Genomic DNA, 13,999 nt, shown 5'->3' with positions numbered 1-13,999 from the left:
AAAGCGGGTGTGCATTGACGGTGTGTGCATACCTTTGTAGAAAATAATTATTAAGAATTTTAGAAAATACAAAGACTATTTTTTAGGTAGCCCTATTTTTATCTGAAAAATGATATATCTGATATAAAATCTACTGATTATCGATGTGTGAAAAAGGCATCAATCCCAAGCCTAGGGATAAATTATTAATGAAAACTGAAGAAACATTGGTTGTCAATCAAGGATCAACAGATTCCAAGTAACTAGTATGGTGCTAGCCCATACGAAAGTTGTTGATACAATTCTAGGGCGTTCTTGATGGTTGTTAGGGTGTTCTCTTAATGATCCAAGTGATAAGTCTATATTATATTCTGGTCCCTAGATATGACTCAGTTCCCTCCTTGTATGTCAATTGTTTTTTTCACCCATTTTATCATCCACCAGGTGGAAATAATAGTTCCAGATGCTTAGAAATGTAATACTACACCTACCTTCAACACACTGCTTGATTTGAGGTATCTTGCATGTCCATAGCAGAAATGGTGTGGGAAATGTTATGCATGTAATATGGTAAGGATTTGTTCAACTCCCTAAAATAAGTAAAAGCAATACCGTAGTAATAGTGATGCTTGTCTTAGCAAGTACCAATAATTAAGAAAACAATATGTAGTCATAATATGCAGGCAAAAATAGCTGTATTTGATGGAATTTGTTTATGTTAAATTTGTCTTAACATAAGATAAAATGTCTCTCCTTTTCTGCTCTCTCTCTCGCTCTCTCTCTCTCTCTCTCTCTCTCTCTCTCTCCTCTAAAAACACAATAAATGTTCAGAGTGATCCGCAGTGACAGTGTCGTTCACACGGGACCCCGTTCTTACTGGGTTGTTTGTCATTGGTCCCCAGTGTGCGCATATCTTGTTTGTTTGTATACCTGATTAAGCACTGTCATTTGTAAGTGTAATTAATGGTCCTTGGCATTTCTGCCCTGTTCTTCTTTATTACATCAAAGTGCTCAGTAGTCACAACTACCTTCGATCAGAGCTGAAACAAGCACAAAAAAGGTAAAATGTGCCCTGTGTCACTGTTCCGGTATCAAGAGAGCATTTAACAGAGCAAGAAAGAGAAAATGGATAGTTCTACACTACTGATGTCTCAGCACTGCTTGTTTAAATTGCCTTTAATCAGACTTATCTCAATGTTAACACTGACTTCACTTGGGAGTCTTTGAGAAAGGTTATATCAACAGAAACTCTAATAAAACAGAACATTCAGCAGAGAAGACCATAAAAGACATTTCTTTCTCCGTTATTTTTGGTCAGTTGGTATGCACGGACCTATCATCAGTTGCCAATCAAGCATGCAATTATTTAAAAGTGTATGGCTTAGATATAAAAAAAACAGATATTGATTTTTATGTTTAGTCCCAGATCTGGATATAAATTAATATATATATATATATATATATATATATATATATATATATATATATATATATATAAAAGCTAAATAATAATATAGCCATAGAAGAATATAAATATTTACATAAATAGGTCCAATTCATAATTCATTAATGTGAACTAGCTATTTTTAATAATTTACTTAAACTGGTTTACAAATGTTAATCAACTGAAAAAGAAAACAATAAAAACTACTCTACTGTATGTGCTACACTACAGAATAAATAAATAAGCAAACATAAAATACTGTATATAAACAATGAGTCATTTCTTTCAACCAGTTCATTGAAACAAACTGTTAGAATGAACCAGTTCAGTCAAATGAACCGGGCTTCCCAAATCCTAAAATAGATATATATTATTCTATATTATGACAATATAGAATAGATTGTCTATACATATTTATCATTACATATTGTACAAAAATTGATTTAAATTGATATTAAAATAAACAATTCACTGTAAAATATTGTCAGCTGCCGATCAAACATGCAACTATTTTATAGTGTGTGACTTGATGATTAAAAATAGTGATTATAATGTTTATCCCCAGATCTAGTTAAACATAATATAAAAAAATTTGTAATAGATGCTAATACAGCCATACAACTGGCCTAATATTTTTTACAGACAGACTAATGTCCAATTCACGAATCGATATTGTGAACTGATTCTTTTTCAAATTTGTTCACACTGATTTTAATTTGTGAATCACTTGACTGTAGAGAAAGCAATAATAAATGACTCTAAATATGTATTACACTACAAAAACAACCAAATGAAATACTGCATGCGTACATCTGGAAACACTTTTTAGTTTGACTAAAAAAAACAAATTAAAAGAAAATCGACAAAACTGTCCGAATTCATTCAAATGAATCTGACTTCCCAATAAATATAATAGATATAGTATTCTATATTATCATAACAAAGTATTATATATATTATCATGACATATTTATCATAACATATTTTACAATTAATAATTTATTTTAACCAGTTTTTTTAAAAGTTCACATGCGTGAACATTGTATTTTGGCTTCGCTATACACAACGCATAATTTAAATTAATTTAAACCAACTGAATACTGTTCACAAGACTCCAGATTGTCATTCAAGGGTTAAACTTCTGGTACGTGACAAAACAGCATGACACTGATTTCTGTGTAGCACTTCTACGGGTGCAAAGCCAACAAAAGTGCCTCTGGTATTAAAGCTCTTTAATTTTTTTTATTGAAACCTGTTTGGGTGTAAAGAGCAGCATCTCTACTTTCGTTTGACATGCCTCTTTAAAAAATTCATTCATTTTGTGGGGGTCAGCACGCTGATAAATATGATGTCCACATATGTGGATTTTCGGACATTATTCCCTCAAAAGTTGAAAAAACATGTTTTCAACATTAACACATCTTTGGGTCAATTCACTTCATTTTAATATACATTTTATTATATATATATATATATATATATCACTGTACAATACATTTTGTTTTCCTTAACATTAGTAAATGCATTCCTATATTTACTGTGCATTTTCACTTTGAGAATCAATTGGTTCATCCAAAAGCTGAAAAATGCTGCTTTCAGTGGCTTTGTATGGAGTTAGGATGAAAATAAGGTGCATTTCGAACTGTTCTGTGACAAGTGCAGACAGACAGCACACTGGAGGTTAAGTCATTTACTAAATAGGGAGCAAGGGAGCAACCTATAGCTCTCTATGCAGCTAAGTGCATTAAATCTAAACTTCCTATCTAAAGTTCATTTTCAGGCTGTAGATGATGTTTAGACAACTCAAAATGTTTGCCAATGTCTGTGAAGATGCGGTGCCGTTAAACGTTAAATAGTTATAGCTATTAGTAGTGGCATTGCGACCAATATCAGTCTGATTTAAATTGGGATCCTCGATTAAATTGGGAATAGTGCTGAGATGAGTGACTGTTGAGATATTGAGAGCACCTGGAGAGCGCACTTGTTTGATTGACACCGAGACCGCTCATGTTGAAGGGGGAGAAGCTAATAGCGCTCATGATCGCTCAAACAGTCTCGATCGCTCCACACCAGAGCATGTGAGCGAAGCGGAGCGATTTGACACTCCGCTCAATAACCCATGCGTGTGCGCTCCACTCAACCACTCACAGCCCAAACGGATGCTCCACTCAAGTACTGCTCTCATTCACAGTTAAAAAAGGTTCTCTCAAATCCCACTCCGACATTACATTTCTCTGTAGTATCCTTGGTTCCAAGCACATACACAGGGGGTAGCTACAGTGGCCCGAGCAACTGCCCCTTTGCCCACATGGGCTGAGGTGCCTCTCTGGGTGAAATATAGACTATAGGCCGACATTTATTAAATTATCAAATGATTAGTAATGTACACATCTGAAATTATGTGATTATATTGTTGTGTTTTTGTACATAAAATCTCTGGTTTACAATGGCTGTTAGATAATCGGGTCTACCAGACCTTCGTTATCATTTGTAATCAGTCAAATATTTCTCTGGTAGCACATATGTCATTGAACATCTTCAAATAACGCCTTAACATTTTTTTCAGTTGTAAATGACCTTTAAACAAGTCATCAAACACACCTCTACAAGTGATAAAACGTGTTGGCGCGGAAACTCACATACGTGCAAATTTGCACTTCTCAGTTTAAACTGGACCCGAGTGATACAACCGACCTAGAAAACCACAATCTTTTCAGCTTTAATGTTTGTTCGAGTCTTTATGGCAATAATGAAAACATGGACTGGTATCAGGAAAAATATTGCAGCTAAAAGTGAAATTCTTTGTTTTTCAGTTGTCTCCACGGAATGATTATACTCTACATTTGATACATTAATATGTTTCTGATTTAATGCTATCAGACTTTGGGTCTATAAATTAAAATGAGCAATTTCTCATCCTAATTTCTGTTCAGATTTAAAGAGTGTATTAAGTTATCCAGAAAACAGCAGTGAATGTTTTTCTCTTTTTCAGTGTTGTTGCTTTATTAATATTCCCTTCAATTTTATATGTACGAATCATATGCAATCTAAAGGACTGTGGTTATTTATATAATAATTATTATATTAGTAGATACTATGTGCCCCCTTTGTTTTTCCTTGATATTTTTAAAGCATTATAAAATGAATCTGGACTTTATATGTGTCAAAAGATCATGTCTTGTGCATGCACTCTTTATATGTACAGCAAGGTTTAACCAGGGATTTAACAAATAAAAAATATTTGTCCTGCATAAAGTGAGATTTTTTCCAATATATATATTAGATGAAATCATGTTTAATGGTCCCAAAACAAATACAAATTATTTAATTCACAAATTACACTGCCTTCGTTTAAGAAAAGTTTTTTTTCTAATGTACAATCATTTATAGCTTTTTTCTCTACGCATGAATGCAGCAAGCGATGTCGAAGATGTTATCTGCAACCACTAATCTAGAGTCATTTTTTTTTTTACTTTCACTTCTCGTTAAGGTGTGGCTTTGGGAAACTGACCAGCAGTTATGAGCCACTTTATCCCAAAGCACAAATCAAAAACAACAGGCGGTCGATTATGTGAGATAATTCTGCTATGAAATTCTCTATGCGAGAGCTGAAATCTTTACTAATCAAATGCTAAATTGTACAATGGAGGCATGAAAGCAGAATGCTCCGCCTGCAAATAAGGACACACTGATCTGCAAGATCATACATGTTTATTGGTTTTTATGCAGGGATTTTTTGTGTGTGTGCGCCGGGATTCAAGGAAAAATGCTTTGCCAATATACAGTATTATTAAGCTTACATATTCAATTGAGGGTGCTCTAACGTTCGCAACCCTGCAGAACCGGGCCTGCATCTAGCTGGCAGCTGCACTGACATGATGGCAAAACAGCAAGATACCTTACTTATCTATTAATTTATTATCGAATAGTAGTGTAGCCTACTAGCTCACCTTTTGCTGCACTACCATGTTCGCGTAGCACATCCTCGTGCTCTCTGTCAATGTGACGCATACGATTCCAAAAGGAATATTTGCTAATTCTCACAGTCTCTCAACACTCCCTTTCGATTTCCTCATTCTTAACTTTGATTTATACTTTGCATTTATTTAGGCTGTAAGGTTTGCAACTTCACTAAAACAATTTTTGAGCTCCATAACCTCAGGCCTATTGCTTATTTTGCAGATTCCAAAATTAAGCGCATTCTGGGTTGAGTGAGCTGCACTGAGCGGCCTGAGAGAACAAAGTGGAATCTTCAAAAAGGGCTCTCCGCTCAGGTGGAATTATCACCGCTCCACTCAATGCTCCGCTCACATGCTCTGCTCCACACACCGTCTGATTGTTACGACTCACATTACATTATGTATACTCAGATTTGTATTTGCATGTTTATTTGTTGTTTAATTCATTTTATGCCCGTTTGCAGTCTCTTTATCCTATCCGTGCTCAGTGTGCAGCGAGTCAAAATAACTACCGTAATGACTCTAGAAAATGGGCAATTTAATATTCATACACGTTATTCTTACACTTTTTAAAACAAACTGGCATATTCATCTAAATTACAGCATGTCTGAAAGTTTACATTCGTGAATGCTTAGAATTGCCACCAACTCACCCTCCAGTGGCCACACTGTATGATTCAAGGGCTGAGCAAGCGCTCATTCATTAGAGAAGCAGTGTATGCGTGCTGTAAAAAAGATTGGCCCTGAATCTAGGCATGATCGGCGATCGGCTGATTTAGATCGGTGGCTGATCGATCGGCGCACCCCTAGTTACAAATCAAAAAGGGGAATGGAAAATACACACAGCAGCAATGCTCAGGTCTCAGGAGGTTAAAATGTCCAAATTAACTAATTCACTAAAATTAATCAGACTTACCAAAACTAATTATCTATTTTAATTTAGGGAAGTCCAATTCATTTAAGTGAATTGGTTAATTCAGATAGTTCCAGTTACATATTTTACAATAAATCATTTCTTTTAACCAGTTCTTTGAAACAAACTGTCCAAATTAACAAATTCACAAAATTTATTTGGACTTCCCAAAACGAATAATCTATATCTATTTTAGTTTAAGGAAGTCTGATTAATTTACAGTATGTTAATTGATTAATTTGGACAGTTCAAAGAACGGGTTAAAAGAAACGCTTAATTGTAAAATATGTAAAGGTAATATAACTATATAATGATAATATAGAATAATATGCTACAACCATGTCATTGATCAATGTTATTCTGCACTACTGACCCATTAGGGCAGAATTTCTTGATGGCAGTCCTAAGAGAGGAGAAGTCCGGTCTCTCTGCAGGTTTCTCTCTCCAGCAGCTGGCCAGAAGACCCTCCAGCTCCTCTTCACACTCCACTCTGTCTGTGTGTGGCCTCAGTGGGTTACAGCCGCCTGCCCTTACCCTCTCCACAATCTCTGAAAAATAGACAAAGAGAGAAAGATCAAAATCTCTCCAATCCTGGATTTCATTGTCCATCTGAAGTCATTTACTTTGTTATCAAGAGTGGAAAAACACTCTTCAAAGAAAAAGTCTTCTGTGCATTCTTGTGGGTCTTAGATGGTTAGGAAGAGAGCGAGTGGAGTGTGTTTTTCTACCTTTGGCAGTGAAGGGGCTGTTAGGGATGTAAAAAGGCCCTCTGCGATATACCACATCTTGAGCAATGATGGCAAAACTGTAAATGTCCCCTTTTTGAGTACCTTTAGCAGGCATGGAGTGCCTCAGCAACTCAGGTGCCCTCCACAGCAGAGCTTAAAAATCAAACACAAATATTAACACACACTTTTTCAGAAAAACACAGAACTAATGTTTATATACCAAAACAAGGGTATATCTATCTATCTGTCTGTCTGTCAAGCCCTAGACATACTGCAAATATATCCAGACATCACGTTAAAAGAGTAGAAACCCTGAACAATGTATTGACATCTCAGTCAACTGTTTTCTTAGAAATCTCTCCTTAACCTTAACAAAATGTGATGGAAATGCAATTCTCAGAGTTCCTATTTTAAATCTTACCGATCCAGGGGTCAGAAACGGGGCTCTGCTCCCTGTCTGAACACCTGAGATCACTGAGTCCAAAATCAGTGACCTTCAAGACAAAGCGACTGTCTACCACACAGCTCGATGAGGAGAGATGACCGTGAGAGTGCAGGGGACTATGATGCAAATAGTCCATGCCCTACACAAGAGTCAACATCTATCCATCACCGGTTTATACACTGCTGTCCGCAAAATCAATTTGGATGGCGATATTACACACACACACACACACACACAAACACACAATGACCTTTACAATGTCCAGCATGAGGGAATACTTAAAACTCCAGTCCAGCTTAATAGACTCATTCTTCAAAATGTCCTGTAAATTTTAGGGACAAAAATAATTTCAGTGACATTTACATTTTGACAATGACATTTTAAATTACATAGCATTATAATAAAACTAGTGCTAGTTTTAACTTACTGTGCAAATATTTATTCGAATTTGGCTTCGTAAAAAATTAAATCACACGAGTGTAAATGTGGCCTCATTAGTGTGTTTAATATTTACTAAAGAGAACCCTAATGATAAGTCGATTTTCTATCAATAACTCATAGAAATGTATAGAAGAGTTATCTTGGTGTTGTGGTAGCACCTGCAGGCTTCCTTTAGGGCAGTACTCTGTGAGAATGAAAGGTTGAGGGGTCTCCAGGCAGGCTCCAATAAATTTACAAATGTTATAGTGGGTCAGATCTCTGCACTGAAATATACAACCACACACACAACCACACAATCATGCACACGTGTAGTGTTGTGGTGCCATAATACTGTGTTACTGAGACACTTAACAAATAAGTGGTATATATTAAATCACATCATATTCTATACATTGGGGTCCAAAAGTCTGAGACCACTTCTGAAAATGCTTCCATTTTGCGTGTTTCTAATTTAATACAAACGTTTTCATTGCAAATTGTTATCAGCATAATTATTTCGATGAAAAGTTGAGATGAAAAATGTATATAAATGTCAAAATATCTTAGTATTTCATATTTTTATTTAATAATGCTTTATTGCTAAAATATGCACTCAAGCTGGCATAAACTCCACAATTTTGCACAAAACCTGATGATGTTATCTAGCATGATTTGAGAATGTTCCAAAGAGCATCTTTTGTGCTTCAATGGAAGCAAGGAAATCTGACCTTGTTCATATGGTCAATATAACATAGTTATAGAATCTTAAATATTTCTTACATTTTATATCATAACTTTTCTTTGTTTTAAATTATTTAAATTATTATTATATAAGTTTATTTCAAGGTTTAAAAATAAGATAGGCCTATTCAATGTGGTGTCCGATTTTTGGACTGACATATTTTGGCAGTGAATGCATGCTGTATAATTTCATAAATGCATGCGTCAACCGATTTCACCTGTTTGAGCTCAGCCAGTAGCTCGCTGCTCAGATGAGCACTCCGTGTGTTCAGAAAGCAAACAGAACAGACTGTCCCCTTAAGCAATAAGGAGAGAGAAACTGCATTACATTTATTGAACTATGCATTTTGTATTGGACAGCTAAGACACGCTCACTCTTTTGTAGCATGCATTGTCACAGTGCATTGAATATATAAACTGATACGTTTTTAATAAGTATGCTAAGTATGCATATGCTCAGAGCCCCAAAGACTTCACTTTGTAGACTGCAGTTCTGTGTGCTGATGGCTTGTCTTGCATGCTGCAAATTATTGACTCCAAAGAAGCCTGAATAGATTTTGATCTGTGGGTCTGAACCAACAAAGGGACAAGGAGGGGGAAGGGTTAGGTTATATTCATGTAATAGATTCATTCACAGTGCAAGCATATTAGTGAACCATTTATTTGATTAAAACAATACTAATTTAAAACACAAACAATAGCATTTGCAACCAGGCTAGATTAGTGTTAAGATTAACTGATTTCAAATTAGTGCGAAAGGGGTAATACTTTACATCACAGTGTCAGTTTTGCACATTAACATATGTGGTAGGTCTCTACACTAGGGGCAGGTGGTCTGCACCCCACCAGATGTGGTGCTGTTGTGCAAAATTAATATAATCATACATGTATTTTAAACTTGTTTTATGTCCATTATACAAGACTTGGATATCCATTTGAGAAATTCTATAATTATTAATGTAAGTTGCATCAAAACTATTTAATCGTTCTCATTTGAAAGCCTGAGGGGCACGTTTGCCATGAAAAGCTTTGATCACACAGTATGTACCCGTATGTCAAGATAACATAGTCCTCAGAAGTTACTGCTCTTGAGTGCAGACCTGCGTAGTGAACTTCATTGGTAAGTTTTAACAGCTACTTTTATTCTATTGTGTTGCTGGTTGGATTAGTTAAAGTGCACCACTCATCATTTCAATTAATTTTATGCCATTGCTTTAAGGTGTAATTAATGCATCGGTTTATATAAAATTACAATAATTGCAAAATATTGAGAGTCGTTAGTTTTTTTTAGTTTTGTTATGCTGTTCATGCGAGTTATAGAAATAATATGCACAGCCTTTGGCAATTTTCCTATATCTGTTTGCTTTCACGATCACTTGAGCTTTTTGACATGGATGTGCACGTTTCAGTGGGGTTTGGTGCTGAGATTAAATTCTTAGGGATGTTTGTTCATCATCATCAGAGGTTGCACTAGAAAAAAAATATTTTTTCATCACGCTGACGCACAGAATTGTAAAATTATATTTTTTTTGTGTGTGTGTGTCGTACTTGTACTGCGGCTACATTTAGGGGTGTAGCATACATTATAATGGCATATACATTACATTGTATAGGCCTATATGATATATGTTTGGATTCTTCATGCTTGAGCCAGGTGAAATCAATGCATTCTAGGATGAAAGTTCTACCTGTCAATCCACCGATGCGCTAAACAATTTTTTGAAATTGCTTAAGATGCATAATATATGTACAAGTTCACTGAACTTTTGCAGTGTGCCTGATATCAACATAAAGTGACATAGATGAGAAGCACACACATCAAAGCTTATTTAATAAATTTAACTGATACAGTTAATATACAGACAGCGTTTGGAATTATCCGTCTATGTTTTCAAAATCTGCAAATTACATGACAGAGAACTTTCGGTAAATACAACCCCTGACATGTTGGGTTAAGTGATTGTTTTGCCCCACCAGAAATAATGAGATACCTCCTTAGATACCTCTGCTGTACAGATCATCAATAACACAGCTACATAGTTGCTTTGTGTACTAGTTACTACAACTGCATTGTGACAAAAAAGGGTGGCTTTTATCAATATGTGATACACAAAATCCTCCCCAAACCTTTGTTGGCCAGGTCGAGAAGTGATGCTCCATCATTATGACATCATCAGCACTGATTGTCCACAGCATCTTGGATGCTTCTTCCTGGAGTTTGTACTTTCTGGTGATAGAAACACACTTAATCTACAGCCCACAGAAAGTTTAAGGACTTGTTTTAAAAAAAAAAAGCAGCTGGAAAAAGAACTGCTGTGAGGTTAACTAAATAAAGCTGTATTTTTGCTCCTCAGCTCTAGCAGTTTGGCTCAATTAAGTTTGAGAACCTAAATAAAACAAGTATAAAGGTTATGACTGGCATTTTTCATTACAAAATTGTTTTGGAAAAAGTGACACCTTTAATAAGCACCTGGTTGCATTTTTTCTGGAAAAAAAAAACATCTCTTGGAAGGAAAAATCAAAGATCATTCAGATCATCTATGCTGTTAAATTCCATATACTTGTTGATCAAGGTCATTCAGCATTATCATGTTATCATTATAATCAGAATTCTAATCTTTATTTAGCAATGCTGAAGGGGCAACATAAATGACTAGGAGCAGTCACAAACAGGGGCGCCTGCAGCTGTATGGCTGTACACTGTGTGTACCATGAGCGCTCCGACTGCCCTGAGAAATATTTACTCTCAGAATATTTCATTTTTAGACGCTGTGTCAAATTAAAAAGAACTTCAACTGATAAAAACGCATCACCTGCGTTCTGCTCTATTCGTTGTTGTGCGTTTTGCTTTTTTAGCACAAAAACGCGTCTGTCTGAATGGTTACTGGAAGAAATGCTTTAGCCAATATAGCCAATAGTTACATGAATGCTACTCATCCTCAAGAAAATAAAACAAATGCTTATCTCAAAGTCACCAGAATTGAACGCTTTGGTGTTGTTTTTTACAACCAAAAAAAAAAAAAAATCATGGAGTAGCATGCCCTCGGACCCCCCTAGATAGTCTATAAGGTTTATTAGGCAGATTTCTGTGCGTACCCTCAGATTAAATCCTGCAGGCACCCCTGGTCACAAACAATATCGTCAGAAAACACACAAATTGAATATTACCTGTATAAAACACAGATTGCAAGAGTACCCGTGGCCACCAAGCCAGCAATAATCCCCACAGCAATCGAGATCTTTCTCTCTGAAATACACATACATTTCTCATCTGCTGGTTTGTGGGATGATTAGCATTCACTTAGTGTCAGTATCCAACTACGTCCATTTTTAGAAGTATGATAAAGCAACAGAAGTCTCCAGGGGTAATTCTGGAGGAATGCAATATGAAACATCCAGTCACCTGTTCAGCATTCTGATTAAAGGGTTATACCTGGTTGCATAACTCTGTCCTGACTTTATTACATCTATCTTGGCTTGGGGGAGATTCAGTCAGTGAAATGCAGAGAAATCGATATTTTTTGGTGAGTTGGAGATTCAGGTCTTGCAGACTTTGGTACATTATTCACGAATTTCTTTTCTTTCTCCCCTTTTTTAATCAAAGGTAGGTTATGCGGCAATGCCAAAAGATGAAATTCGCACAAACACAAAGATGAATGAATGAATGAACCAACGTTACATTTATATAGCGCTTATTCTGACACTATGCTCAAAGCGCTTCACACAGTGAACAGGGGACTCTCCTCAACATATATAGCAATATATAACAAATATAGCAGCATGCACACACACACACACACACAGGAAATATAGAAGGGGGAAAAATAGGGGGTGAGAAATGAAGGGTGGGTTGTAAGAAGTAAATGCAACAGTGATGTAAGGAACAAAGATGGGCTTTTAGTGCCCCCTGCTGGAAACAAAATATTTGAACTATGGCCTTTGACTGACCCTAGAAAGAGTTGCTGAGTTAAACTGCATAAACAAAGTAACAAGCACTGGTTTGACCAAAAATATATAATTTTGTGGCCATAAAAGCTCCAATACCCAGATTAATGCAGAGTTCTCCCCTAAAGCCACAATCTGGAGAGTCTTTCGGAGGAGTTGTCCGACCTCCTGGCCAGGTGACCTGAACCCCTTTTACTGGCTCATAGACCTTATCAGTCCCAAAGTAGTTTGCAATGACCTGTGTGGAGAACCCATGGCTCAACTGACAAATATAATTCAGAACAGAGCAGTATACAGATGGTTTGCATTGGTTGCGCTTTCAATCTTTGCAGGTAGTGCTAGTGAGTATATGTTAGCATCACACCTGAAATTGGTTATCACTACCCTGAATGTGTTTCATCATATATCCTGATTCACGATCTCCACTTGCATCCATAGTTACGTCTCCTTGGATACCTGTGTAACAAAAAGTCACAAAAAGCAGGTACCGTAATGAATTTCTGTCAGTTTTATTTACCATAGACAATGCTAGGAATTGCATAGAAGATCAAACCACAAACCACAAAGCACAGAGAAAGATATCAGCTCAAGCTGTCAACCTGTAATGGTCCTGTTCCACATTCGTCTGGTGATGGCAAAGCCATCATATGGGTTTCCATTTTCTGCCAAGGTTTCGTTTAATGCCTGGGCATAGAGCCAGACACTGTCATGGGCTATGGCTGCAAGCACTGACACCTGGTGAAGCAAAGCAATCTCATAAACTCATAATGAAAGAACAGATGCATCTGGCTTGTATAGTTCTATTGAAAAACAGCATGTCTTAATTTCATCATCTGATTTTCAGTCAATTTAACTTTCAATATACAGTCGGAAAAAGGGTTCCCTCATTGTATGAGCATGATATATTCCAGAAAGTTTATTATTAAAGGTGCACTCAGTAATGTTTTTGAAGTATGTCGAAGTATGGCTTACATTGACATCTAGTGGCGTGGATGCTGTATCATTCAAACAGTAGTTTTCAGTTACCGGTGTCATTGTAAAAATCTAATAAGCACTGTAAACCAGGATTAATTTAATTAATGAGCGAAAAAGTCCAATTACAGGGCAGTAACTAAGATTAACCGAGCAGTATTCAGATGGTCATGTGATTCTAATATGACTGCCCCTATAAGGCAGCCCTGCCCCCTGCAGAATAAAAGAGCTTTTATAAGGTTATTGATATGATTGAACTCTTCATCTCACATGAGTGGTCATGATTTTATAAATATGTATCAAAATTGCTATTCATTTCTTTTGAAGTAAAAATGTTTAAATGAGGAAAAAATGAAAAATACTGAGTGCACCTTTAAGTATAATTTTTTTGTAATTTTTTATTATCTACTATTAATTTAAATGCTCTTAGTTGACAAGAAGTTTGCCTTTTAT

At 36.0% G+C, this 13,999-nt stretch overlaps 1 protein-coding gene across 1 annotated transcript in view; it reads right to left on the bottom strand.

The window, feature by feature from the left end:
- Window positions 1–13,999, bottom strand: part of si:dkey-37g12.1 (atrial natriuretic peptide receptor 1) — a 30,637-nt gene that overhangs the window by 9,263 nt on the left and 7,375 nt on the right. The window contains exons 9-20 of the mRNA XM_051703782.1: window positions 13,174–13,309; window positions 12,939–13,030; window positions 12,674–12,812; window positions 11,798–11,876; window positions 10,757–10,856; window positions 9,107–9,199; window positions 8,848–8,925; window positions 8,068–8,172; window positions 7,719–7,790; window positions 7,445–7,607; window positions 7,024–7,176; window positions 6,669–6,843 (exon numbers count right to left, since the gene is read on the bottom strand). Of these exons, the coding sequence (XP_051559742.1) occupies window positions 6,669–6,843; window positions 7,024–7,176; window positions 7,445–7,607; window positions 7,719–7,790; window positions 8,068–8,172; window positions 8,848–8,925; window positions 9,107–9,199; window positions 10,757–10,856; window positions 11,798–11,876; window positions 12,674–12,812; window positions 12,939–13,030; window positions 13,174–13,309 (1,385 nt within the window). The remainder of the gene's footprint in view (window positions 1–6,668; window positions 6,844–7,023; window positions 7,177–7,444; window positions 7,608–7,718; window positions 7,791–8,067; window positions 8,173–8,847; window positions 8,926–9,106; window positions 9,200–10,756; window positions 10,857–11,797; window positions 11,877–12,673; window positions 12,813–12,938; window positions 13,031–13,173; window positions 13,310–13,999) is intronic.

The sequence above is a fragment of the Myxocyprinus asiaticus genome, chromosome 7 (assembly GCF_019703515.2).
Source record: "Myxocyprinus asiaticus isolate MX2 ecotype Aquarium Trade chromosome 7, UBuf_Myxa_2, whole genome shotgun sequence".
NCBI lineage: Eukaryota > Metazoa > Chordata > Actinopteri > Cypriniformes > Catostomidae > Myxocyprinus > Myxocyprinus asiaticus.
This window is presented reverse-complemented; position numbering and strand designations above follow the sequence as displayed.